Genomic DNA, 26,245 nt, shown 5'->3' with positions numbered 1-26,245 from the left:
GTGGCTGAGCTACACAAGCCTGGCGTTTGGTACTGGTTGCAGAAACTGAGGATTTCTGCTTCTTCTTTAAAGTTCTTTAAAGCATGGATTTTAGCCTTAGGGCTTCAAGGATAGCTTTGGGCAAGTGAAAGGAATACCTGGCACAGTTTCAGAAGTCAGAACACGGCTCAGTACGATTTCCAGGGGCTAGGAATGCCATTGTGAATGCCTTAAAGCGAGGTTGATGTTTGCATTCTATCTGAGTTTTCACACAATGTAAAATAGAACAGGGAAACGCTGGGGAAACAGAATTAACTACTGTGTAGCTGGACAGTTAGGCATGTGTGTGATTGCTACCAATGCAGTTCATACCTAATCTATACACACTTTTGTGTGTGTATAGATGCAGCTCACTAGCTGACCATGGGCCAGTCACTTTCTCAGCATAACGTACCTTTCAGGATTGTTGAGATATAAATGGAGGACAGATGGCGGCTAACAGATTGAGGTTGAATCATGACAAGACAGAAGTACTGTTTTTGGGGGACAGGGGGCAGGCGGGTGTTGGGGACTCCCTGGTCCTGCATGGGGTAACTGTGCCCCTGAAGGACCAGGTGCACAGCCTGGGAGTCATTTGGACTCACAGCTGTCCATGGAGGCGCAGGTCAATTCTGTGTCCAGGGCAGCTGTCTACCAGCTCCATCTGGTATGCAGGCTGAGACCCTACCTGCCCATAGACTGTCTTGCCAGAGTGGTGCATGCTCTAGTTATCTCCTGCTTGGACCACTGCAATGCGCTCTATGGAGCTACCTTTGAAGGTGACCTGGAAACTACAATTAATCCAGAATGCGGTAGCTAGACTGGTGACTGGGAGGGGCTGCCGAGACCATGGTAACACCGGTCCTGAGAGATCTGCATTGGCTCCCAGTACATTTCCAAGCACAATTCAAAGTGTTGGTGCTGACCTTTAAAGCCCTAAACGGCCTCAGCCCAGTATACCTGAAGGAGCATCTCCACCCCCATTGTTCAGCCTGGACACCAAGATCTAGCGCCGAGGGCCTTCTGGCGGTTCCCTCATTGCGAGAAGTGAGGTTACTGGGAACCAGACAGAGGGCCTTCTCGGTAGTGGCGCCCACCCTGTGGAACACCCTCCCATCAGATGTCAAGGAAAGAAGATAGCTGCTTATCTTTAAAAGACATCTGAAGGCAGCCCTGTTCAGGGAAGTTTTTAATATTTAATGCTGCATTGTTTTTAATACTCAATTGGGAGCTGTCCAGAGTGGCTGGGGAAACTCAGCCAGATGGGTGGGGTATTAATAAATAATAATAATAATAATAATAATAATAATAATAATAATAATAATAATAATTTATTAAAAATATGGGGAGTTAGCAACGAGTTTCTTTGTTCTTTCTCCTGCCATGCATTGATGGACTAGCAAAAGATGCCATCTTTATTTAAACAGCTGCTTCAGCCTGCTCACTAGAGGGCATCCTTGTAACAATCCCAAATGAGTTGCTCTTGCATAAGGGAAGAACTGTCTCAAGAGGTCAATGATAATGCATCGTAAAAAAACCATCATTTTGATGTGTTCATCATGATGCACTACAGAATGCTAAACAAAAAACCCTCCATCAGCAATCTGGTTTTGTGATTCTACACTATAAACAAACTTTGAGAGAGGAACACAAGGGTGCTTTTTCTTTCTCTCCCAGCCCCCCTTGTATTTCGATTGCTGGATTAATTTCCCAGTCCAGAGATACTCATACACAAGAACAGGCTGTGCACGTACATATGACAGCATGTGTGGATCTCTGCATACTCATACTTCAAACAGGGAAGATGTTGACCTATGTGTGCCATGCAGCTTGCCGTGAGATAGCTGCTGCTCTCAGGATCATTGGAGTGGAGGACTGCCCTGTTTACAATGTTGAAGTGAAATTCAGGGGCTTGCCTGCTCCGTGCTTGCAAAGGGAATGGGAAGCAAGTGAAATGTCAGCTTATCTTTTGCCTCAAGCAGCAAAAAGTCTTGGGCTAGCCCTGGGTACAAAATCGGGTATTTTTTTTACAAGGGGAACCTGTTTCAGAAATGCTACTTCGGGAAAATCTAATTTGCCCTGGCAAACAATGTCTTGGTACTTCCAGCAAACCCCACTGCTGCTGTTCCCTTCCATTTCCTTACTGAAAACAAACCATGTCGTTTCTGCCGTACCTCACAATCAGGTTTGCCCTTCAAGAAATTCAACAACTGTTGGTTTTTTGGGGTTGGTTAAATCACTCAAATAAAGGTTGTTCAGTTTCCAGTGATTCCGTTGCTTTCCAAAAGGATAGATGGCCCTTCTCCACTTTCTGCTTCCAAATATTTTATCTCTGTCCACCTTTTCTCTGCTCCCACCTCCCACATTTTTTGGCAGCCAAGTGCTGCACTGGCCTGCAGCAAGAGGCATGCTGGGAAATAAAAAGGGCTGCAGTATCAAAAGATTTGGCAGAGGGGAAAGATGAATAATGCAATTGGTTTCGATCAAAATGTTCATGTTTATAAAAAGGTCATGGCTAGTTTCTGATTTGTCGGCATCCATGATGTACGGCAGGCTGCCGGTCTGCAGCTGAACCACACTGGGACAAAGGAAGATAGCTTCTAGATTACCAAGTCACATAATACAGAGCTAGATGCACCAACTCTCTATAGTAACAAATAGTGGCTCTTTCCCATCCTTACCTGATGGTGGTAGAGACTGCATGCAAAGAGGCCCAGGTTCAAAGCATGTTTTCTAGCACTGAACCACAGCCCTTCCTTTTAATGTAACCTGCAACATTCATATGCAGCGTCTGTCTTGCCATCCATCACAATGCACTGCCAAAAGCAACACACACACACACACACACATCTTTTGTTGCCCCAGCCACAGCTTTTCTGCTACTCTGGTTCAGTCACTTTCAGATCCATCAGTGCATCCCAGGGCTGCGATTTCCTTAATTACTAAATTCCTGTCTCATTCCTGTCGCGGATGATTCCTGTCTTAGAGATTATGAGCCATCAATAGAGTTGCTCTCATCTGCAATTTCTCCTGTTGTAACATGGAAACAAATTGCAGCCTTGAAATTGCGAGGACAAAGGAGTTCAAGGTAGCAATACTTTAAAAGCATCGCTGTCCTGTTTATATTTCCAACATACCTGCTCTCCTCTAGCGGGCCTCCATTTAGAAATTGGTGCTCATTGTTTTACAAAATCCTGGGGCTCTTTTGATTAAAAAGGCTGCCTGAACCAGGCAAGGTAAACAATAGTTGTGCAAATCAGGACCTGACCTTACTTTCAGAGTGCTATCGACAGTAGGCAGAAGCTGAACCCAGGACTAGCGCTCTGATCCCATACATCCACACCTAAATCAATACCCCCAGTCATCACTTCCAGCAGACAATGCTAAGAATTTCAGTTTGGTTTGGATTCTAAGACCTTAGAGGTTTCCTAGCATCCTCCCTTCACCAAACATCAGTTCCTAGGGCTCCCTCAGAAGACTACTGTTCCTACGGGTCCCTGGGAAAATTATGAATCCTGGGAGTCCCAGGAAAAAAGAAATTGTTGAACAAGTTTAAGCTTGTAGTGTGGATATAATCAAATACTGAAGTACAGGAAGTATTCTGTTTTCGGAAGGTCACATTTTATCACTAAGTAGCAGGTGCTTGGGTTGTCTTCTGTAATATTTCCCTGCACACATCTTTAAGAGAAGTTATGGGATGAGAGTACAAAAATGCAGCCGAAGCCTTGCACTTGCTAAAACGTTCTAGGTCTGATCAGTATTTGGATGAGGACTGCCTGGGGTTCTATTGAAGAAAGGTAGGATACAAATTTAATAAATAAGTCTAAGGCAAGAGGTGCAAAGGGAATAGAAACTGGGTGTTTTTGTCACTTTGAAGTTGCCAGGTGTGTATCTCAGAGTCTAATGGGCTTCTTTGGAGGTTGCAAAATGAGTGTTGTGAGACCCACACCCTATCTAGATTTAACTCACAAATGCAACCGTCTTCCATCCACTTTCTTAAATCAAGGATGAGGAAGTCCTCCAAATGTTGTTGACCTCCCAGTCAGTCCCAATGAGCACAGCTAATGGCAATGGATGATGGGACTTGGCGTTCAACAACATCTGGAAAGCCACAGGTTCCCCATGCCTGCCACAAATGGATATTAAAAACTAATGGAGAGAAAAGTAAACTGCACAGCAGCCCTTCAGAATCAAAGACCTAGGTCAAAGTCAACTAAACCGATATTTTCCCATCTTTATAGCTATCCAACTAGATTATCATGGGGCACAATTCACTAGCATAAGTCTCATGGAAAACAGGAGATGTAGAAAACCCACCTTACTAAATTATGTTCAAGCAAAACTGCAGTCCTATACACCCAACAACATAGCAATTGCTCTGGCCCCAGATAAAAATTAAATGAGGCTAAGTATCCCAAACACTTATTAAAACCATTTATTTCTCCACACACACACAAAATCAGGTTTCACCAACAGTGATGATGAACACAGTTCCTTGACTTTCCAAAGCTCATTGCCTCCCAGGACATCAATGGTGAAATGCTTTCCATTTCTGCCATCAGTTTGTCATCACGCCTGTCAGTCCACAAAATATGTTGGCCGTCTCTGCTTCCCACGAGATATCACTGCCTTGACTTCCTTTCCTGAAAGACGGCAGCAATACCCCAAAGTCTAGTTTTCTTTGCTTGCTGTAAAGATCTCGCTGAGACGCAGTCTTTAATATCTCCACTGCTTTCTGGCGTCTCTTGCTACCGTTACCCTCTGGTTCAGAGACCCATTGAGACTATGGGTGACCACCAGCTCTGCAGATTTCAACTCATCAGCAAACGGCAGCAAACTCCTTGAGAAATCCGTAGCTGGCAATGCGAAACCCACATCGCCTTGCCATCAGCAGGAACACTTGCACGTTGCACAGGGTAAGGGACTTGCCTCCAAGCGCATTGCTGTGAGGACTTCCCTGGTCTCAGCACGTGGTCTTTCCTTGCCCAGCAGTGCCACGCTAGGAGTTTGATCTGGGTGACTTGGGCAGGCTGGCAAGTCATGCCTGGAGCCAAGAACACCCAATGTGAGTCTGGTTGCAGTCCGTATGGTGTACCAGTGTGGCAAGAAGATGGGTCCCATGTCCACCCAGGAAGAAGTCAGGCGGCATGTAGCATTATCCACAAGCCATTGATGGAAGCGGTGGAGGAGGGTTTTGTTCAGGCCGAGGGAGATCCCGCCCTCAACAGGCAGCAGCTTGGAAAGATCTAAACCCTTTGCCTGCTGCAGAAGCTTCTTCCTAAAGCGTGCTGTATGCTCACCCAAGTCCTGGCTGAGGACGCCCACTTCTTTTAGGCTTGTGTTGAGACCTCGGGGGTCCTTGAGAGACATCCAGAAGGGGTTGTAGGAAGAGCCCAGCAGTTTCATCAGCCGTGTGGCACGCAGGAGCTTGGGCTTGGGCAAATAGCGGTTGCAGTCATCCAGGGAGAGGGAGAGGCTGTAGGGCCTTGCCTGAGCACCCAGCTCGCTCCAGATGAAATGGACCTCTGGGTTGTGCTGCTCACCGATCCTATCAGGAAGCAGGGGAGCCTCTCCAAGGGGAAAGTCTCTTTCTTGAGAGGAGGAAATTGCTCCGGTTCTCTCGCACCAGGGCTCCAGAAGCAGGAGACAGACGAACCAAGCTTTGACACCCATGCCTGCTGCAGAGCCTTCAAGACTTGTGTGCCCCTCAGCTGCAGCAAACAAAGTATGCAGGATGCATCTCTCAACCCACCCCCTTTTTAAATCAGCAGGTCCTTTGGGCTAAGAACCTCCTAGCTTCCCTTTCTCCCTGCTACAGACTTTGATATCAGATTGCACTTTTGCTCCCAGACACAAACAACTATAAAGATGGGGGGGGGGAACCCAAGAAGTGGGCTTTTAAAATATTTTTTTACCATGAGCAGAGGGCAATAATGAATATCTAGAGTGAGTGTCTATCTGGGCCCCATGCTTTTCTATGTTATGCTATTGTCTACCTTAGGCCTTCTCCAGATCATAGAATTGGAGAGCTGGAAGGGAACCAAATGGTCTATTCCAACCGCCTGCAGTGCAGGAATCACAGCTAAAGAATCCCTGACAGATGGCCATCCAACCTTTGTTTAAAATCTCAAACTCAGCATCTTATTAAGAGTTCATCCTGGTTTGCCTGCACAAAGCTTACATGGAGGTTAGATTATGTCCAGTTCTTCTGGAGCATTTGTTCTGATTTGCTTGTGGGGAGATTATGTGGCAGTGAGCATTCATCCTGCAGCCATCCTGGCTTGCTTATGTAGTCAATGATTTGTTCATCACACAGTGCAATTCTCTCACTTCCCTAACTGCAAAACAATTTGTTGAACTGTGGGGTTGAAGCCAGGGGCATTGTTTGGGGGTGGTCCAAAACAGAGCAGCACATGTCTCTGTTTCCCACTCTGTTTCCGCTCACATACACCACAGCTCTGGCTATTGTTGTTCTGCCTAAAAGCCAGGGTGGCTTAGACTCCTTCTAACCCTACAATTCTATGATTCTGTGACTTAGCTGCTGCGATCTAGTTCATTCTTTGAGATGCTAATAAGGCCATTTCAGTGGCCAGATAAAACCATTACCATAACAAAGGAACCAGTTTGGCAGATTCCACAGCCGCTTCAACTAGATTCCAACTCTTACTGGATATAGGATTACAGGTCTGGAAGGGATCCAAGGATATCATTCAAACTGACCTCCCAAACTGACCTCCCAAAATATAACTTACATAACTAATTCCCGATACATAAAATATATAAGTTACCTAATTTTACCACAGCAGATTGTTGTTGTTTAGTCATTTATTCGTGTCCAATTCTTCATGACCCCATGGACCAGAGCATGCCAGGCACTCTTGTCTTCCACTGCCTCCCGCAGTTTGGTCAAACTCATGCTGGTAGCTTCGAGAACACTGTCCAACCATCTCATCCTCTGTCGTCCCCTTCTCCTTGTGCCCTCCATCTTTCCCAACATCAGGGTCTTTTCCAGGGAGTCTTCTCTTCTCATGAGGTGGCCAAAGTATTGGAGCCTTAGCTTCACGATCTGTCCTTCCAGTGAGCACTCAGGGCTGATTTCCTTAAGAATGGATAGGTTTGATCTTCTTGCAGTCCATGGGACTCTCAGCACCATAATTCAAAAGCATCAATTCTTTGGCAATCAGCCTTCTTTATGGTCCAGCTCTCACTTCCATACATCACTACTGGGAAAACCATAGCTTTAACTATACAGACCTTTGTCGCAAGGTGATGTCTCTGCTTTTTAAGATACTGTCTAGGTTTGTCATTGCTTTTCTCACAAGAAGCAGGTGTCTTTTAATTTTGTGACTGCTGTCACCATCTGCAGTGATCATGGAGCCCAAGAAAGTAAAATCACTCACTGCCTCCATTTCTTCCCCTTCTATTTGCCAGGAGGTGATGGGACCAGTGGCCTTAGTTTTTTTATGTTGAGCTTTAGACAACTTTTTGCGCTCTCCTCTTTCACCCTCATTAAAAGGTTCTTTAATTCCTCCTCACTTTCTGCCATCAAGGTTGTGTCATCTACATATCTGAGGTTGTTGATATTTATTCTGGCAATCTTAATTCTGGCTTGGGATTCATCCAGCCCAGCCATTCGCATGATGAATTCTGCATATAAGTTAAATAGGCAGGGAGACAATATACACCCTACCACAGCAGATACGTAGATGAAAAACAAAGTTTTTGGCAGAAGATGAAATACAGCAGAATGGGAATAGTGCTGCGTGTGACAAATACAGGGCAGAACAGAAAACAAGGCCTCCTTACATCCCTAGTCTGGAGTCTTAAGTAGCTAGTAATGCCCTTGGTTGAAGCTTAGAACTGAGAAGAGTTTTCTGCATCTCTGAATTTTCAACTAAAACAAGTTTCTAGTAAACATTCTCCACCATCCCAGCTCCCAAGCATAATAAATTGCACTTCTCCAGCCCACTCAGGAAAGCTGGATTCCATTTAAACCTCTTGTGCAGGGCCAACCAAATACATTTTACCACCTAAGGACACTTTCCCCTTTTCATGTACAAAAGCTGATCAGATTGACAGCAGTTGGATCTTATTTTGACACTGGTAATGGGAGCATATCCACTCTGAGGTCAGCAGGCTTGCTTAGGTAGGACAAGTCAGACTACATGACACATGCAGCTGCTTCCATTCCCTGCCCTTCACCATTTGCTGCCTGAGGTGGGTGCCTCAATCTGCCTCAAGACAGGGATGGCCCTGCTCCTGTATCATCTCAATAGAGCACGTTTTTGTGAGAAAGCAATAGAGGAGGTCAACAGAAGCACAAGAACATTTATAAGACCTTCCGTAAGCCTCTACTGGTATTGCCTGGCAAGGTATACTTTTTCCAGTTTCCAGCATGATGAGGGGAAAAACATTCCTACTTTCATCCAAAATGTATTGATTTCTCTTAATCAGAAAAGCACATTGGGCAGTAAAAAAATAGAGAGAAATCCTTCACTTGCAGTGCACACTGACAAGGCCAAATACCTCTAGATGCTCCTGTTTCCAAGGCAACAAAGCACTTACAAGAGGATGTGAGCACTCCCCCCCCCCTTTCAGCTTCATCAGTCAGTAACTCGGTGTGCAACTAAAATAGATATCTGTACTGTAGCTCACACATAACAGAAACATCAGCATCTTGTGCTAGAACATCCTTCCTCAAACTGCTGCCTTCCAGATGTTGATGGACTGCAACTCTCATCACTGTCTGTTGGTCATGCTGGCTGGGGCTGGTGGGAGCTGGAACACAACAACATCTGGTGGGCCAACAGCATGAAGAAGGCTGGGTTAGAGCAACAGGAGGTCCCTTGGTCGGAGGTAAAGTATGTGGGACAGTCTGCGCTCAGCCATTGAGTGGGTGATGCCTTATGGATCCTGTCTCACAGCAGGTTTGGTTCACTTTGAGAATCTCAATTGAAAAAGCTCCTTCCGTGTGTCCCATTGCCCTTAAAAATCACCAGCACCAGAAATGATCAGACAGAAATATGTCCTTAGGGATTAGCAACTGTGTTTACACAGCAATCATGCATCATTTCTGGTGCCCTAAGCAGCCTATCATAAACGATCCAGAATATGAACTCAACAACAAAATCCAAGGATGTCTGTTACATTGGCCCAGAACATTTCTTTCTGCCAACGTCTTCCCTCCTTATCTGGGTTTGAGCCTTAGAGGCTGCCACCTCACTGGAAGCACATGTAACGAGTCCTTGAGCCCAGCCATGAGAATGTCTAATTCCCCCAGTGGTCCAAGAAACCTCCACAGCAAATCATCCTTGTAAACAAATATCTTACACAGTCATACCCTTAGACCTACTCACAATATGCTTCTGTAAGTCAGCTGGCTATGTGGCTGGGTCACACCAGCAGATAAGCTACCTGCAGCACAAGGTGAAATGGAAAAACAAATATTGTAGTAATAAAACATATTGAGTAAATCAAGCATTGGGAAGCCATGGCTCTCCGAATATGTTTGGGCTACACAACTCACATCATCCCTGACCATTGGCAATGTTGGCTGGGTCTAATGACATCTGGAGGGCCACAGGTTCCCTACTCCAGAACTAAATAATGCTTAGCTTAATTGCTACATCCATTTCTCCGCATTGCCACCCCAAGTCTAGCTACCTATCTGCTTTGTTGAGCTAAGAGGGTTTCACAATATGTAATGGGATTCACCTACCCCATTTCTTTTAGGCCCACAGAAATATTGCACAGTCTAGATTCTCTCCAGTTAAAAGTTGGGAAAATATTGACATTAAGATATCGGAGAAGATGTGCTGGTAAAGGCTGATAGTAAAGTGGGCATAAGGAATCTGTGGCTCTCTAGATGTTGGTCTACATGTTGATGACCATTGGGCATGCTGGTTCGGGGTGCAGGGACTGATGGAAGTGAGCACAGCAACATCTGGAGGGCTTGGGGAGTAAGAAGGCAGTGAGTTCTGTTCTGACCTGTCCTCATTACAATCAGCTCTATTTACATTCTGCTGCAGTTTGGTTTCCTCCAAATACTACATTTGCCTTGTTGCCTGCCTTTATGTTATGCAGCTAACCCACATTTCAAGCAAAGGAAAAAACCAAAAAGCAAATTACTTTCTGCGGGTTAAAAAAAACCAAGAACAATGTGAATATTGATCATATTTGCTTGACTGATTTCTGCTCCTGACCACAGATGAATATGCAAACTGTGGTGATTTCCACTTCCTTTTCCATTGGAATTTCCTAGCATCCCTTGGGAGCCCATGGGTTCCCCATACCTGCAGTTGTCCTGCACCCCTGGCCTACCTGGCAGCAAGTCAGTATGCCGAATCCAAAGTCCAAAGGTCAGGAAACACATTCCAGGGTCAATCCAAGTAGCCAAGTCTAAAGTCCAGCAGTCAGGATACAGTCCAGAGTCAAACTGGAAGCACAGTCCCATAGAGGTCCAGGAACATCCAAGCCACAGTCCACCAACATGGACAGTTGAGCAGCCACAGCCCCGCAGTTCTACTTCCCTTTTGTACTTTGCCTGCTGATTGCAGCATCTGGGCTTGATGAGACATTTGACCCCCACCTGCTCCAAGCCTCCTCCAGCTGAGGAATCACACACCTCTTCCCAGAGCTAGCAAGACCCACCTGGCCAACTAGGGAGCTGGGCTGTGGGCCCTCGCCTGCCTCAGCCTCCTGCAGTGCCCAGCCTGCTGCTCCCTACACCTCAGAGCCCTCCGTGTTCATGAAAAGAGGGGACTCTCTGACTCTGGTGATGGGTTCCTGTGCCCTGACCCCCATCTCCTCACTATGCTCCATCACCCTGTGAGTACAGGGTACCTCGGGTTAAGAACCTAATTCGTTCCGGAGGTCCGTTCTTAACCTGAAACTGTTCTTAACCTGAGGTACCACTTTAGCTAATGTGGCCTCCTGCCGCTGCTGCACGATTTCTGTTTTCATCCTGAAGCAAAGTTCTTAACCCGAGGTACTATTTCTGGGTTAGTGGAGTCTGTAACCTGAAGCATCTGTAACCCAAGGTACCACTGTACTTCTTTCCCCTGCTTGCCCCAGTGTGTCCCAGTCCTTGCTGGGATCTTCCTCCTCCCCAGTGTCCTACCAGTTCATGACAGCAGTAAATGGATATCCGATACCATTTTGATGCAGTATGGTAGGGTTTTTATATCCTTAACTTTACAGTGATAAGGGAAAAACTGCCGCTGATCCTTCTTCGGGGACAATTTGTTTTAGTGCCCCCCCCCCCCATAGAGAGTAGATATGTTGCTGTTTGTATGACACTATATTGCTTAATGCTGCTCTATTTTGGTAGACCAGATGCTTGCTGGTTGGCAAGGGATTAGCAGTGTTATCTTTGTGGATAATTGGAAGGTTTGAGAGTGAGGCTTGTATGTGAAGCATTGCTAAGGGTGTGTTTTGCTTACTTGTTAAGGAGTCTGCTACTTTCACAAGCTCCATTCATTCTGCACTTGTTAACAAATCAATCTTTTAGTGTGACAGCTCCTACACTATGGAACTCCCTGCCTATTGACATGAGGCAGGTGCCTTCACCAAACAGTATTATTTTCAGCATCTACTAATTTAAAAAAAAATAAAAATAAGCAAGCTTACCCAGACATGCAAGTTGCTTTAATCTGAAATTTTAAGCTTATTGTGTATACTTTAAATCTGTTGACTTTATTTATGTTTTGATTCTTAACTTGTTTTTTTAAAAAACTTTTATGGACAGTTTGAATGTATTTTTTAGCATTCTTGTAAACTGCTTAGAGGTTTAATTTACAGTTAAGTGGTATACAGATTCTGTGAAATAAAACGTACAGAAATATGTCCCCATCTGCCACCCGCTGCCACAAGCAAGTTTTGCAAGTCGCTGAGCCGCGCAGCACATCTTTGAGCACGAGTGCATTGCAGAGTACATTGCAGTGCAACATGGAGAAATGTGTTTAAAAACCCTGCTGCAGACTTGCAGCATAATTTTTATTGGCCTACTTTTCGTTTCAGCGCCTTAGATTTAAAGTGGGAATATTGATGTGTTCAATCTGTGGAAAGCGAAGCGCCGTAACTGATGAGGCCTAGTTCGAAGCTGTACGCTGCCTAGTCCCAGATGGCTGGAAGTTAGCAGTGTCTCTTGTTAATAGAGATGGCGAGGAAAGCCTTTTGCACCTGAAGGAGTATGTTTCTCTCCAGTCAGTCTACAAATGTACATGCGTATATATGTGCAGCACACAAACAAAGAGAGCTCACAATATGAGAGAGACAAGACCCTTCTGGACACAGGGTACGATTTTAGGTTGCCTTGCCTACTTTTCACCATACATTTCCATGGAAGCATTAAGAATGTGCTTAACATCCCCATCTTGCAGTTAATGGGACTTCATAGTATTGATCATTGGCTGACTCACACTCATCAGCTTTTGCTATGGTATAAGTGCATAAAACGCTTAATTACGAGGAGGGATCTGGGCATCTTTCCTCACGCTATTACATGTCACATTTCCCCAGCATTCAAAATGTGTTTTTTTTGGGTGGGAGTGGGGTGTCCATGGGAAAATGTGATCTGTTTCACTGGGTAGCAAATACACTGCTCTCTTTCTCCTTGATGTGTAGAATGGGATCTACTACCCATTCCTTTTTTAAAATGAAAGTGCCAGGAGTTTAATCTGGGATCTTTTGCATGCAAAATGTTTGCTCTACTGTTGAGGAAGTCGGCCTTTGCCAAGCTGGTGCCCTCCAGATGTTCCAGACTACACATTTCAGAATCCGGTAACGGACCCTGCAGGATTTATGCCAGCCTTTGCCAAGCTAGTGCCTTCCAGATGTTTTAGATTATGACTTCCATCAGCACCTGGATCCAGTGAGCCTGGCAGAAACGAAACACAACGGTCAGGCTCATGTAGGCTGTGAGAAAAGCTCTGTGCGGTGATGCTAAGTCCAAGGGGAGCTGGTGGCTTTCAATGCCACGTGCAGAAACATAGCACACCCCAAGAAGTACTCAGAAACTTAGATGTCCCCAGTGCCTGCTAGCAGCCTGATCCTTGGCATGCCTGCATTTTTTGTACAGCTTGGGAGAGACGGAGGGGGCAGAATATGCTCTTTCCCTATTGGCTATCAAGATGGTTTTGTAAATACGTTTTTTGGCTGTAGCTGCAAAAGTGATCTTGCCACTTAAAAGCCACCGGTAAAATATGCAGCACTCGTAGAGAGGGTGTGGAGGGCAACCCGTGATATATGGATATATATTCGCATCTTCATGCCTGTGGATCCCTGAAGAATAGAACCAGCTGTGTCAGGAAAGGAGGCTAGCAGAGAGATCAGATAGATAGATGATAGATAGATAGATAGATAGATAGATAGATAGATAGATAGACAGACAGACAGATAGATAGATAGATAGATAGATAGATAGATAGATAGATAGATAGATAGATAGATGATAGGCAGATAGATAGGCAGATAAAATAGGTTAGGTAGGTAGATAAGCAGATAGACATTTAGATTAGGAAGGTAAGTAGGTGGATCGATAGGCAGCTAGATAGTACTGGAGATCTGGCTATAGGAGGGTTAACACCCAACCAAAGCTCAAGGAAAGAAAAAAAGGATCAATGGGCTTGGCACAGCAAGAGCAGGAGAGGGGGAGCAGAGATCTAGAGAGAGACATCAAGGCAGGAGAGAGAGAAAAAGAAGAAAGCAGATGCAGCAAGGTGGATGCACTAAGAAGTAGCTAGAGGAAGAGGCACAGGGAAGACCTGCTGAGCACCTCAACTTGCAGAGTCCCCTCCGGGCAGTTTCTTTTCCCTTGGCACTGGAGAGAAGCAGGGCAAGGGCTTCTTCGTGTTGCCCAAGCATCGGTGCCGGATAGCGAAGACTAGAAGGAGGCCAGGGGGATCTCGCCTCTTTCCTAACAAGTGAGTACACAGCTTTTGAGAAGTAAAACAAAAAATAGAAATGGTATCGAAACAAGAGGAGGGTTCCCTGTCTCCCCCACCCCCAATGTGGCTCAAAGGGAGTTTTTCAGGAGGGTGTGTATGTGTGTGGAGTTCCTCCTAGAGTGGCCAAATTCAGTAGGCAAGGCTCCTGCCTGCTTTTAATCACTGTACCAAAGGGAGAATTTCAGCAGATGCTGCTTCACTCTCTTGTATTCTTCAGAGGCAGGGAAGTAAGAGATTGGAAAGGGCTGCGTCTTTATTCCAGCTCAGAGACAGTGTGAGGCAGATGGGCTGGAACGGGAGGCGGGGGGGGGGGATGACACCTTCCACAATGGGACAGGTGAGCAGTCAGAGTCTGAGCATCTTCTCTTTGGACAAGCGATGAACAGCCGTGGATATGTTATGGCTTTACTTTAACGATGTATTTGAATGTTGGGTGTTCTGTAGCTATATTGTAGCTTCTATTTTATAAGCTCTGCCATATGATTTTTAAATATAGTGTTTCTTCATTGTGATACTTGGCTTACAAGGGTTATTATGTACGCAACCCTTTGCAATAAGGAAATGACTATTCTTTTAAAGAAAGAATTATCTTGTGGAGAGAACGAGTGCAGTCTGGAAGCAAGCGGGGGTGGGGGGCTCAAGAGAATTCTGGGAAGGAGGGGCAAAGGCACAAACCTTGCTCACACAGCAATCTTTCTGGTATACATGCGGAAAGGCTTAAAGGCTAAAGAGGCAAATCACAGCTGAAACAAAACAGCATTCTTCCTTCTGTAGCAATGATCTATCCTTTTCCCCTACCCACTCTCAGTTTTGTAGAGCTTGCTAATGTTTTATATTTTAATTATGAGTGTAGCTGATGCATGACACAAACACTACAGTAGAAATTAAAAGCCATGTTCAATGTTAACCTTAAACATGCAATAAAACCATGTGAGTTCCACCCAACCCCAGCTCTGAGTGATTCCCACCCCCTCCCAAATTCTGAAAATGGCATCTTACCATTGCAAAGTCTTTCTGATTCTGAATCCACTACTAAAACATATGTGATTTTATTGGCTGCTTGGATGGATCAAACTTCACATCTCCAAGCTGTGTGTGTTCTGTTGAAGAAAGCTGCCATACTCAACCCAGCTAGGGACAAGGGCACTCATTTGTGTGCAATCCTACATTCACAACAAATGGGGTGGTTGGACTCATTTTGTCACAAAGAGCACCTGGAATATTGCACGCCACCATAAGCCACTTACATGTGGGTTGATTGGTAGCGTTCAAATAATTCGCTTCTGCTCGCAGCAAATAAAATTATTCATTCAACATGAGCAGGGAAAAGCAATATAAAAGCAGCTGCTACAGGCAAGGCAGTTGTGTACATCAGATCATACTGCAACCTTTGCCAAACTTGTTCCTTCCAGGTGTTTTGGACTAGAATTCCCATCAGCCCCTGCTGGCACGGGGTACAGCTTTAGTCCCAAAACTAGTCCAGAGTAAATGATTTACTACCACAGCCTAATGATGCTAAGATTGGAAATAGATTATAACTTTTTGTTTTTTTGTTTATTATTTATTAATTTTATATCCTGCCCAGGACAGCAAACAATAGGTGGAGGGGAGAGTAAAAATATCTTTAAAACAATTCCAATGCAGAGGCAGAATGGGAAAGATTTCAACTTTAAAAGCTTGCTGAAAAAGGAAGGTCTATAGGCATCAAAAAGACAACAAAAATGGTGCCAATCTAGTATTCTATTGCAAATATTAATATTGTGCAGCTTGAAGCAATACGATGAATAAAAACTCTTGGAATAAAAATTGTCCAGACCCAAAATATGGTTTTAAAGCTTTACTAACAGAACTTTGTTCAAACAGTCTCAAAAACAAATAATGATACATCCAAATAGTTACATAAAAGCACATGTTCAGCTTCTTACAAATATGAAATACTATTTATAATCAGAGCTGACGAACAGAGCTCTGTCTCTCCCACATCCATTAACCTGGAGGCTGTTTTCTTTCCAGGGGAGACATTAGAACACCTTTGTCTTCACCTTTGGCTTGAGAACACAGACTCCCTCAAAAGGGTGATTTGTAACTGAATAAACCTCCCATGTGATCTTCTGTTCAAACACCACGAGAGAGAGCAGCAGAGATACATCCTAAGTTAATGATCAACCTATTGCTCAGAAAGCTCTTCAGTGGAATTTCCCCAATGTTCCCTTTTAGCAATACATATTCAGAGTCATTTTCCATTTCAATGTACAATTAAACAATTCTACTTAACATATTCAAAAGGAAGGAATTCCAAAGGGTAGGTGCTACCATGCTAAAGTCCCAATTCCTACTTTGTGTGGGATAGTTCTCCTGATAAGATGGTATCTACAGGAGGTTTCCTGTCTCAGCACCAGAAAAGGAGTCTCCCAACACTGCGGGAGCGAGACAGACCAAGATAATCAGATAATGATGGGGGAATTTCATTATCTGCATTCCTCTTTAGTTGGAAGAGGAACCAGGCTCTCATCGCAGTTTGCCTGGCAGTCTGGCACTCGCTTCCCCATGGAATGTGAGGGCAGGCAAAGGCACTAGGTGCACAGAGCGCTCTGGCTGCCATGACCCCCGCCCCACCAATCCCATTCCTGGAAGCACAGGTTACCCTGCAGGAATTCAGCAGCTTCAGATTTCCTGGATGAAGATACAGTCTGCAGGTGGGGAAACTTGCATCTGTTCAACATGCCACTGTTAAAAGTGCAGAGGGAGGAAATAAAAACCTTAAAAGAGATACTTCAACTCCAGTCTATGATTAATCAGCAACTTCAAAATGCAGTCCAGGCCTGCCCTCCCTTTTCACCACCATTCTCTTTAAATGTTCTGTTCCCTCCTTCCAGCTTTTTCCAGGCTGGTTGCAGCAGCTGAGTCCTGTCAAACAAAGGTGGGCATTTTAATTCACCAAAACAAGAGGCTTAAGAGCTTTGGGGACGTAATGAACTAAAGAGGGTCAAGTAGTGCTTGGCAGAGGCTTTCTCCACGGTGGATTGGCGGTCAGGGTTAAGGCTTGTGCCTGCTGAAGGAGAAAGGGGTCTTGAACCCAGACACCCAGAGTGACCTAGAGTTAATCCAGTCTCATGCCAATGTAATCTGAGCCATTTACATCACAGAGGAGCTTTACAGATCCTGATGTCACTGTTAAATTACCGTAACTTGTTTCATGCTGGTACCCAACAGAGTCTGATAAGAGCAAGTTGCCAGCCATAACCCATTCCTGAACATTCCATTTATTGCAATTTTGAATGCACAGAATTTGACCAGTCCAGGCTAATGGGCAAGTAAGGAACTGGGAACCAGCTCTAGTATCTTACCCTCACTGGAGTTGCATTGGTGTGTGAGGGGACATTGGTTGTGTTTGATGCATCATGATCTAATGTAATCTTTCCTGCTTATTGGAGCTGTGGCTGGCATATGGATTCAGTTCTCAAGACACGATACAGAAGTGCTTAGGCAGAATAATAGTAGACTCTTCACTTGAGCACGGTACATTAAGGCTTGAATCCATTGTGCCTAAAATATGCTCAGATTGACAATCCAGTGCATGCTTTCTGAAATGGCTATTTGTACAAGATTTGGTTGATAAAGAGATTCTTAGGAGTAAATCGCATACCCGATATATAAATTATCATATGAATGACAGAAGTCTTTTGATACCTCTTATTATGATTCGCAAAAAAAGTACAAGACCCTTATAATTCTCACAGTTCAGGCTGTATTAAGTTAATGGCATCAACTGATAATGGCCTCCCATTCTTGAAATTCTGAAAACTTTGGGCAATTAGCTTCGGGAATTTTAGTCCTTAATGTGAGTGGTCTATTTGCCATGTACCTGCCAGGGTTTGGGAGAACCATTTTAAGGCCGTCTTTAACCATCATCAAAAGCTTCCTATAAAATGGTTCCTATAACTTGCAGCTATATCTGCCTCCTGGTATTCCTGAAGGGGCAATCAACAGGTCCAGATGATATATGAAACAACATCAACCTCTTGGTTGGCTACTCTTTTTTCACTTATTGATAAATCTGGACTATTTCCCCACTTATTAATAAAACGTGACTGAAAGCAATCTTGTGTGTGTGGTACAATTTTATGATGGTATGATGGTGTCTTTATGAGTGCGTGTTTCTGTGTGCGCGCACGCATACGAGAGAGAAATGAAATTATGTGTATGTTTGCTGTGTGTGTGTGTGTGCGCTGGTGAAGAAGGTAGAGCTGGAGGAGTGAATATCCTGAGCAGGGATACAAGAGACAATGGAAGACAAGGCCCTGGAGAGCTTTGAAGGGACAAGAAGCATGTGCAGGATCCGGGAGCGGACAGGAAACTAGTGCAGGGATCTGAGGCAGGGCTTATCCTATGATTTCCTACTTTTACCTCTGTTCATTTCATCTCTTCCTATTTCTCCAGGCCCCTTTCTCTCAGATGGGGAGATGCCAGACAGCTGGAACACATCTTCAGACAGCGTAGAAGCACGAACTGCAGGCATTATTGTGCCGGTGGTCTTCTCCCTCATCTTCTTCGTGGGCACAGTAGGGAACGGCTTGGTGCTGGCTGTGCTGCTGCGCAATGGACAGGTGAAATACAACACCACCAACCTGTTCATCCTTAACCTGGCGGTGGCGGACCTGTGCTTCATTGTCTTCTGTGTCCCCTTCCAGGCCACCATCTACACGCTGGATGGGTGGCTCTTTGGTGCCTTTGCCTGCAAGGCAGTGCACTTTCTCATCTACCTCACCATGTATGCCAGCAGTTTCACCCTGGCAGCTGTCTCTGTGGACAGGTAAATACAAGCACTCCTCCTCTCTGGCATGTCTCCCTCTCTGTCCTCCAAACCAATATATTGCTTGATCAATGGAAGGATCCTACTTCTTCCATAGGAAGGAATAGAGGACAAAAAATATTGCTCCTTTGAATACCTTTCAGGGATGGGAGAGAAATTTGATCCACTTTGAATTTAAAGGTGAACCTACCAAATTTGCACTTGGGAACAGAAACACAGCTCTGTTTCCAAAGTCACACTTTTCTGAATTTTGCAGTCAGTTTTCCAGCGTACAAAGTTGCATATACTAAAGTAAAGTGTGTATTGAAATGCACACATCACCAAAAATAACATACAAAAATGCATTGTATTAGGGAAGATTGGTTATAAGAAAAGATTGTATAGAAAAATATTTATAGCAGGAGAAATTTTCACTAAAATGCTGATGAATTTTCATGATGATTTAAAATAAATGAATGAATCTTAAATTGCTGCATACTGTGGAGAGCTGAATTTGAGCCTGGAAAAATGAAAGATCCTTCCAAACCTGCTCCACATACATTTTCTCAATACCCTTCTCAAGTTTTCTCCATTCCTTTGTCCTTAGCACTAATCCCACTTAGCACCTCTTGCTGTTTCTGCATAGGGGGCACCTTAATAAATTCGTGCCTGAACATGCAATCTCCCAGTTCACTTGGATTTTTTGCATTCCTCAGGCATGTGTGTTTCTGCACTCAGTTTTCTGTATTGAAGGAGGAAGGAAACACATTGTAAACATATGAAAATCTTTGTGAATTATGGAAGCTCTTCCTAGATCTGCATAAGTTGTTGTGGGCCTCAATTTGGAGTTTTCGTTGGCAGTTTAAGCTTAAGGAGTTTTGGGAAGAGCCTAGAAAATAACTCTGTTGGCTTGTCACCAAGGTCACATCCTCACCAGGCATTTAAAGCACATAGCTTCCCTCAAAGAATCATGGGAACTGTAGTTTACCCCCTCACAGAGCTACAATTCCCAACACACTCAATAAACAACACTTCCCAGGATTCTTTGGGGGAAGTCATGTGCTTTTTCAACATATGGTATGGCTGTGACCCGAGATAGTATGTGGAAATGAGAATAAGGAGGTGAGGCACTGAAGCAACCATAGGAAAGGGAAGGTGATGTTTGTGGGGCTTCTCAAAATTTATTGTGTTCAAGAAACTAACCCCTTTACCCCACACCCACTCTGCTTCCAGGTATCTGGCTATCCGTTACCCCCTGAAATCCCGGGATCTCCGGACCTCTCGCAACGCAGCGCTTGCCATTGTAATGATCTGGACGCTGTCGCTACTTTTTGCAGGGCCGTATCTCAGCTACTACCAAATAGTCCACTACCAGGAGGTGCCCATCTGTGTCCCTATTTGGGAGGACCAGCGCCGCAAGATCTTGGACATCCTCACCTTCGTATTTGGCTACGTCCTCCCAGTCTTTGTTGTCAGCCTGGCTTACGCTAGGACCATTAAGTTCTTGTGGACCGCTGTAGATCCCATTGAGAGGATCTCGGAGTCCCGTAAAGCCAAGCGCAGGGTCACCAAGATGATCATAGCAGTGGCTGTCCTCTTCTGCCTGTGCTGGCTGCCCCACCACCTAGTGATCTTGTGCTTTTGGTTTGGCTATTTCCCCTTTACCCGGGCCACATACGCCTGCCGCTTGGCTTCCCATTGCCTGTCCTACGCCAATTCTTGCCTCAACCCAATTGTCTACGCTCTCATCTCCAAGCACTTCCGCAAGAGATTCAAGCAGGTCTTCACCTGCCTCCTCATTCAGGATAAGAACAAGAAGAAGCGAGCAGGCAACAAGGTCCACGTAGCCAATGTCAACAATGGTTTAGCCAACCATACGGCAGGCTTCTGTGGAGGGAACACTGAGGTAACCCAACTCCATGAGGAAAATATCCGATGCTACCAGGGCCTGTTGCTGAAAGAAACTGAAGGGGGGGTGCCTGAGGCGTGGTCTCATCAGTTAGAAGACACGGCCATCTTGGATCAGAGAGAGCTAATGAATGAAGAAGGTTCTGGGGCAACTGACAACAATCAGCTGGCTGTGACAACACACGAGGGACTGTGACCTACTAATTATCCATGGCAGATGATTTAAATGGAGGGCAGTGCCTCTTAGCATCACAGTCCTATCCCCATCAGCATCAGATGTGGAATGGGTTGGCTTTAGATAGCTTTTCTCAAAACACACAAACTACCCAGAATTTCTCAGTGAGAATGTCAACATTTCCCAGCTGAGACTGCATTTTAATGGTTCCATTTACACCCTGTCCTTGGGTAATGGCTACAAAAACTATTAATGAAGCCACCAAATGGTTGTAGGAATAAGGGGTGCATAGAGATGTACCCAGCAGTGAAGGGATGGTCAGTTGGGTCAGAGAATTTATTAATGTCTCTTGGCAAGAGTGGATGGCCCCAGACTAGCTAATGGCGATGGCGGTAAAACATGAAAAAGCCATCCCTAGATCTGGAAGATCTAGCTGAATAATTACAAACTGGTGGCAAACAACCTCTTTCTCGGCAAAGTTCTTCAGCAGTTAGTTGCTGACCAGATCCAGGCATGCTTAGATGAGACTGCTTTTCTGGATCCAATTCAGTCAGGTTTCAGGCACTGAAACAACACTGGGCACCTTGTATGATTATCTTTATCAGGAGAGAGATGGGAGAAGTGTGATGCTGTTGTTCCCCTTGAACTCTGGTTTGCTTTTTGATACCATTGAGCATGGTATCCTTCTGGACCTTCTATCAGAATGGAAAGTGGGTGTCACTGTTTTGTGGCGGTTCCTCTCCTGTTTGGGTGGTCCACTTCAAAAAGTGATGCTTAGAATTATCGTTCAGTTCTGTGGAGCCTTCATTGTGGGCTCTCACAGGGATTCATCATATCCCCCCATGGATTTACTGAATCAGTGCCTGACTGCAGTAAACAACTGGATGAGGGAAAACAACTGAAACTCAATCCAGCTAAAACAAAATAACCTCCCCCCTTCCAGTAGCACCTTAGAGACCAACTAAGTTTGTTATTGGTATGAGCCTTTGTGGACTTTTTGGAGTGGACTACCCAAACTGGAGGGGAACCGCCGCAAAACAGTGACACCCACTTTGCTGGAAGGATTTTTTATCATTATTTTGTTTCGACTCTGGCAGACCAACATGGCTACCTACCTGTAACTCAACCAGCTAAGTCAAAGATACTGCTACTAGGTGGTTCCTTGGTCCAGGTAGGTGATGTGCAACTGGATCTCCCCACTGTATAATCAGATGCACAGATTGGGGATACTCCTTGTTCCATTGCTATGACCGGAGATGCAAATGGCATAGAATGCCTTCTTTCAGCTCTACCTGTTGGCCCAGCTATGACCTATCTGGATTGGGATAACCTGGTGTCAACAGGCTATGTCCTAGAATGCTTATGCTTGGATTACGGCAATGCATTGTATGTGGAGCTGCCTTTGACAATGGTTTGGGGAAACTGCAGCTGGGGAAAAATTCAGCAGCCGGTTTATTGGTGGAGATCAGGTGCTTCGAACATGTAACACCAATTCTGGCTTGATTACAGAGGCTACCAATGTGTTTCTTGGTCCAATTCAAAGTGCTGATTCTGACTTGTAAAGCCTTATACAGATTGGGATCCCATTTTCTACAAGACCCCTCTTCCCATACGAGCCTGACTGGAGCCTGAGGTCATCATCAGAGGCCTTATTCTGTGTTGTCCAGAAAGTGGTAAGAACAGGTCTTCTCAGTGCTGGCTCCCACGTCTGTGAGGTGCTTTCCCCAGAGAGGCTTGCCTGGCATCAACACCAATGTATTTTCATTGCCAGATGAAGCTGTCTTTCTTCTCCTGGGCATTATTAATTTCTGCAGCAGTTGATGGTATTTTAGCTAGTTAATTCTTTGGTGATCAGCCTTATATTGGGGAGCATGGAGTGGGGGGGGATTTGTTATTTTGGGGTGGTTGTTGTTGTTGAGGAACATCAACACTTTTTTGATGTTGCTACAAGTATTATAACTGGTTTTAAACATTTTTGTACCGTGTGCTGCTATTTTTGTAAGTTGCTTTTGAGATGTTCTGTGGAAAGTGACTGATAAATTCAATAAATAATGATAATAAAAACAAAAATACCTGGAAAGAGAAGTGGTTGTTGGGGGTTTTGTTTGTTTGACCAGCCCCTTTCTGCACTGATACATGTACATCCTGTGGATTGCTGCTTCCTCTTCACCCCACCACCTCTGTCTTCAGACATGTCTGCTTTGTTTCCTCCCCTCCCCACAAGAGACCACATGTCTATCGAACCAAACATTTGTTCAGTGCTTTTATTTTATATTTTTAAAGACTCTCCGCACTGTTTTTAAACACCAGGTTTGTGCTGTTCTGAGAAGTGAGGAAGCTGGCTTTCAGAGTGACACGGGGGATGTCTGATAGCACAAATCTTGCTCCTGCTGAAAGCCAGAACACAGACCCACAAAAAAATGTCATTGCGTGCATCCCCCAGTCCCTTACAGGTATATGCCTACTATGGGCTCCATATGCCCTTTTTTTGTGCATTTGTGATTATTTGTGCTCATGACAGAATCAAGGTGGTTATATGCGATCCCGCTGCCTGGCTGTTTACGCTTGCAAAAGTTTTGAGGTGGGCACACTGCTTCATTTCCAAATGATTTGTGTCCCATAGTTTCCTGCTGAAATCCTGTAACTTTTCATACTGCAAACGTTCTGGGTTTGTGTGTCCTGCTTTTGCAGCACTATAGTGTAAGAATGTCAGGTTGGCAAGAATGCAATAACATGGGGAAAGCATCACCGAAGAACTATGAAAGCAGAATGATGGATGGGTGGTCCAGTATAAACCCACCGCTAATGTACTATAATCTTACCAGTGATGCATTGCAGCCTGCAAGAAAGACACTAATCAGGAGGGACCCAGAAGTGCTGAAGGATTCAGGCTCAGAGCTTGAACATTTGAGGGGGGGCAAGGAGAAATTTCAGGGGAATAGGAAAGGAAAGTGTGTCTTGCCCACTCTTGCTTCTGTGTGTGTGCATGTACCATGCTGAGCGTGTTTGCTTGGGAGTAGAGTCTTTTATCAGATTCAGGAGTATGCATTTAGGTAAGCATGTTTAGAATCATGCTTTGGGTTCAGATCAATGCAGCTTTCTTCCAAGTAGACATGGTTAGAACAAGCTTGGTGGATCAGGCGAAAGCTGTGGTCATAACGTATCTTGACTTTGACAAAGTCTCCCATGGTATTCTTGTGAGGAAGCTGGTAAAATGTGGGTTGAACGAGGTAACGTTAGGTGGATTTGTAGTTGGTTGACTTACCGAACCCAAAGAGTACTCACTTGTCATGGTTCCTTGTCATCCTGGAAAAAAGTGATAAGTGGGGTGCCACAGGGTTCTGTCCTGGGCCTGTTATTCAATGTCTTTATAAATGACTTGGGCGAAGGATTTGAGGGGATGCTCATCATATTTGCAGATGACACCAAACTAGGAGGGGTAGTTCATGCCGCAGAAGACAGTATCAGAATTCAAAATGACACCAGCAGACTGGAGAACTGGGCCCAAGCTAACAAAATGAATTTCAGTAGGGACAAATGTAAGGTTGTGCACTTAGGCAAGAAGAACCAGACACACAAATATAAGATAGGGGACATCTGGCTTACTAGCAGTACCTGTGAAAAGGATCTAGGGGTCTTAGTGGACCGTAAGCTTGTCATGAGTCAACAGTGTGATGCAGCAGCAAAAAAAAGCTAATGCTCTTCTAGGCTGCATCAACAGAAGTATAGTGTCCAGAATCCAGATCAAGTAACAGTACCACTCTGCTCTGCCTTGGTCAGACCAAATCTGGAATGCTGTGTCCAGTTCTGGGCACCACGATTTAAGAAGGATGTTGACAAGCTGGAATGTGTGCAGAGGAGGGCAACCAAGAAAATCAAGGGTCTGGAAACCAAGGCTTATGAGGAACAGTTGAAAGAGCTGGGTATGTTTAGCCTGGAAAAGAGGAGACAGAGAGATATAATAAAGGTAAAGGTAAAGGGACCCTTGACCAGTCGTAGATGATTCTGGGGTTGCGACACTCATCTCGCTTTATTGGCCGAGGGAGCCGGTGTACAGCTTCTGGGTCATGTGGCCAGCATGGCTAAGCCGCTTCTGGCGAACCAAAGCAGCACACAGAAACGCTGTTTACCTTCCCGCCGGAGCAGTACCTATTTATCTACTTGCACTTTGATGTGCTTTCGAACTGCTAGGTGGGCAGGAGCAGGAACCGAGCAACGGGAGCTCACCCCGTCGCAGGGATTCGAACCACCAACCTTCTGATCAACAAGCCCTAGGCTCTGTGGTTTAACCCACAGCGCCACCTGCATCCCAAGAGATATAATAACCATCTTCAAAAATATATTAAGGGCAGTCACATGGAAGATGGAGGAAGCTTGTTTTCTCCTGATCAAGAGGGTAAGACACAAACCAATGGCTTCAAGTTACAAGAAAGGAGATTCCGACATCGGGAAGAACTTTCTGACTGCAAGAGCTGTTTGACAGTAGAAGAGACTCCCTTGGGAGGTGGTGGACTCTCCTTTTCATGCACAGGTTCGATCACCATCTTTCATGGATGCTTTTTGTTGAGATTCCTGCATTGCAGAGGGTTGGACTAGATGCCCCTTGGGGTCCCTTCCAGCTCTGATACTATTATTCTAAGGCTTTTCATATGTGCAAGTGATACGCATTGCAATTCAGTTCCTGCCTCCTCTCTCTTCTCTCTGAAAACTGCAGCATGATCAGGCCGCATTTGGAGGTTAATCCTTCGCCTCTTCCGTTTTGCTGCTTTGTATCGGAGGGCCTCATTTTCAATCCTGTTCCTACTAAGCCCTAACCAGAAGGAAAGCTGGCAGCTCATATAAATAGCTTATTATTCCAATTTCACCCCGGGAGCTATGGCTCAACAGAATAACTGAAGCTTGAGGGGAAGGGAGGATATGGAAACCTTCCTGCTTTTCTTACATTTTGTTGTTGCCATTCCAACTCTCTGCTGGTTGATGGAAACAGAAGCTACAGACAGAAAAGGTCTAATCACTCATGAGGCTGACCTTTCCGCCAGCCATCTCCCCGCTCAGATTCGTTCTGAAGGCCGCGTTGAACGCTTGGCTCACAGGCTAGAAAGAGGCAGACAAGATTTTTATGACAGATGGAAGTTGCTTGAGACTTTGGTTCCTGAAGCTGCACACGTCTAGTTCTTTTGTCCCACCGTTGACGCCGTTCAAATAGGTTGTCCGGGTTTTGGAAACAACACAAAAGCTTTCCAAATCTGCTGTGGCAAAAGCAGGATGAAAAGTACAGTGGTACCTCGGGTTAAGTACTTAATTCGTTCCGGAGGTCCGTTCTTAACCTGAAACTGTTCTTAACCTGAAGCACCACTTTAGCTAATGGGGCCTCCTGCTCCCGCCGCGCTGCCGGAGCACAATTTC

At 45.0% G+C, this 26,245-nt stretch overlaps 1 protein-coding gene and 1 pseudogene across 1 annotated transcript; one reads left to right on the top strand and one right to left on the bottom strand.

Moving 5' to 3' along the window:
• Positions 1-4,625: 4,625 nt before the first annotated feature.
• On the bottom strand, positions 4,626-5,760 carry LOC114605573 (noggin-1-like; annotated as a pseudogene).
• A 7,713-nt stretch (positions 5,761-13,473) lies between these two features.
• On the top strand, positions 13,474-21,979 carry GALR3 (galanin receptor 3). Its single transcript, XM_028745508.2, has 3 exons — positions 13,474-13,940; positions 18,405-18,777; positions 19,990-21,979. The coding sequence occupies exons 2-3, from the start codon at positions 18,428-18,430 to the stop codon at positions 20,858-20,860; spliced, it is 1,221 nt and encodes a 406-aa protein (XP_028601341.1). The 5' UTR covers positions 13,474-13,940; positions 18,405-18,427; the 3' UTR covers positions 20,861-21,979.
• The last annotated feature ends 4,266 nt before the right edge of the window (positions 21,980-26,245 follow it).

The sequence above is a fragment of the Podarcis muralis genome, chromosome 10 (genome assembly GCF_964188315.1).
Source record: "Podarcis muralis chromosome 10, rPodMur119.hap1.1, whole genome shotgun sequence".
Lineage (NCBI taxonomy): Eukaryota > Metazoa > Chordata > Lepidosauria > Squamata > Lacertidae > Podarcis > Podarcis muralis.
Note: the sequence above shows the minus strand (reverse complement) of the source record. Positions and strands in the feature narration are given on the sequence as shown.

Excerpts from the sequence above, each read along its gene's own strand:
- GALR3 (XM_028745508.2), top strand. The coding sequence starts at position 18,428 with ATGCCAGACAGCTGGAACACATCTTCAGACAGCGTAGAAGCACGAACT. Across the intron at positions 18,778-19,989 it reads GCAGCTGTCTCTGTGGACAG|GTATCTGGCTATCCGTTACC; the intron begins GTAAATACAAGC and ends CTCTGCTTCCAG.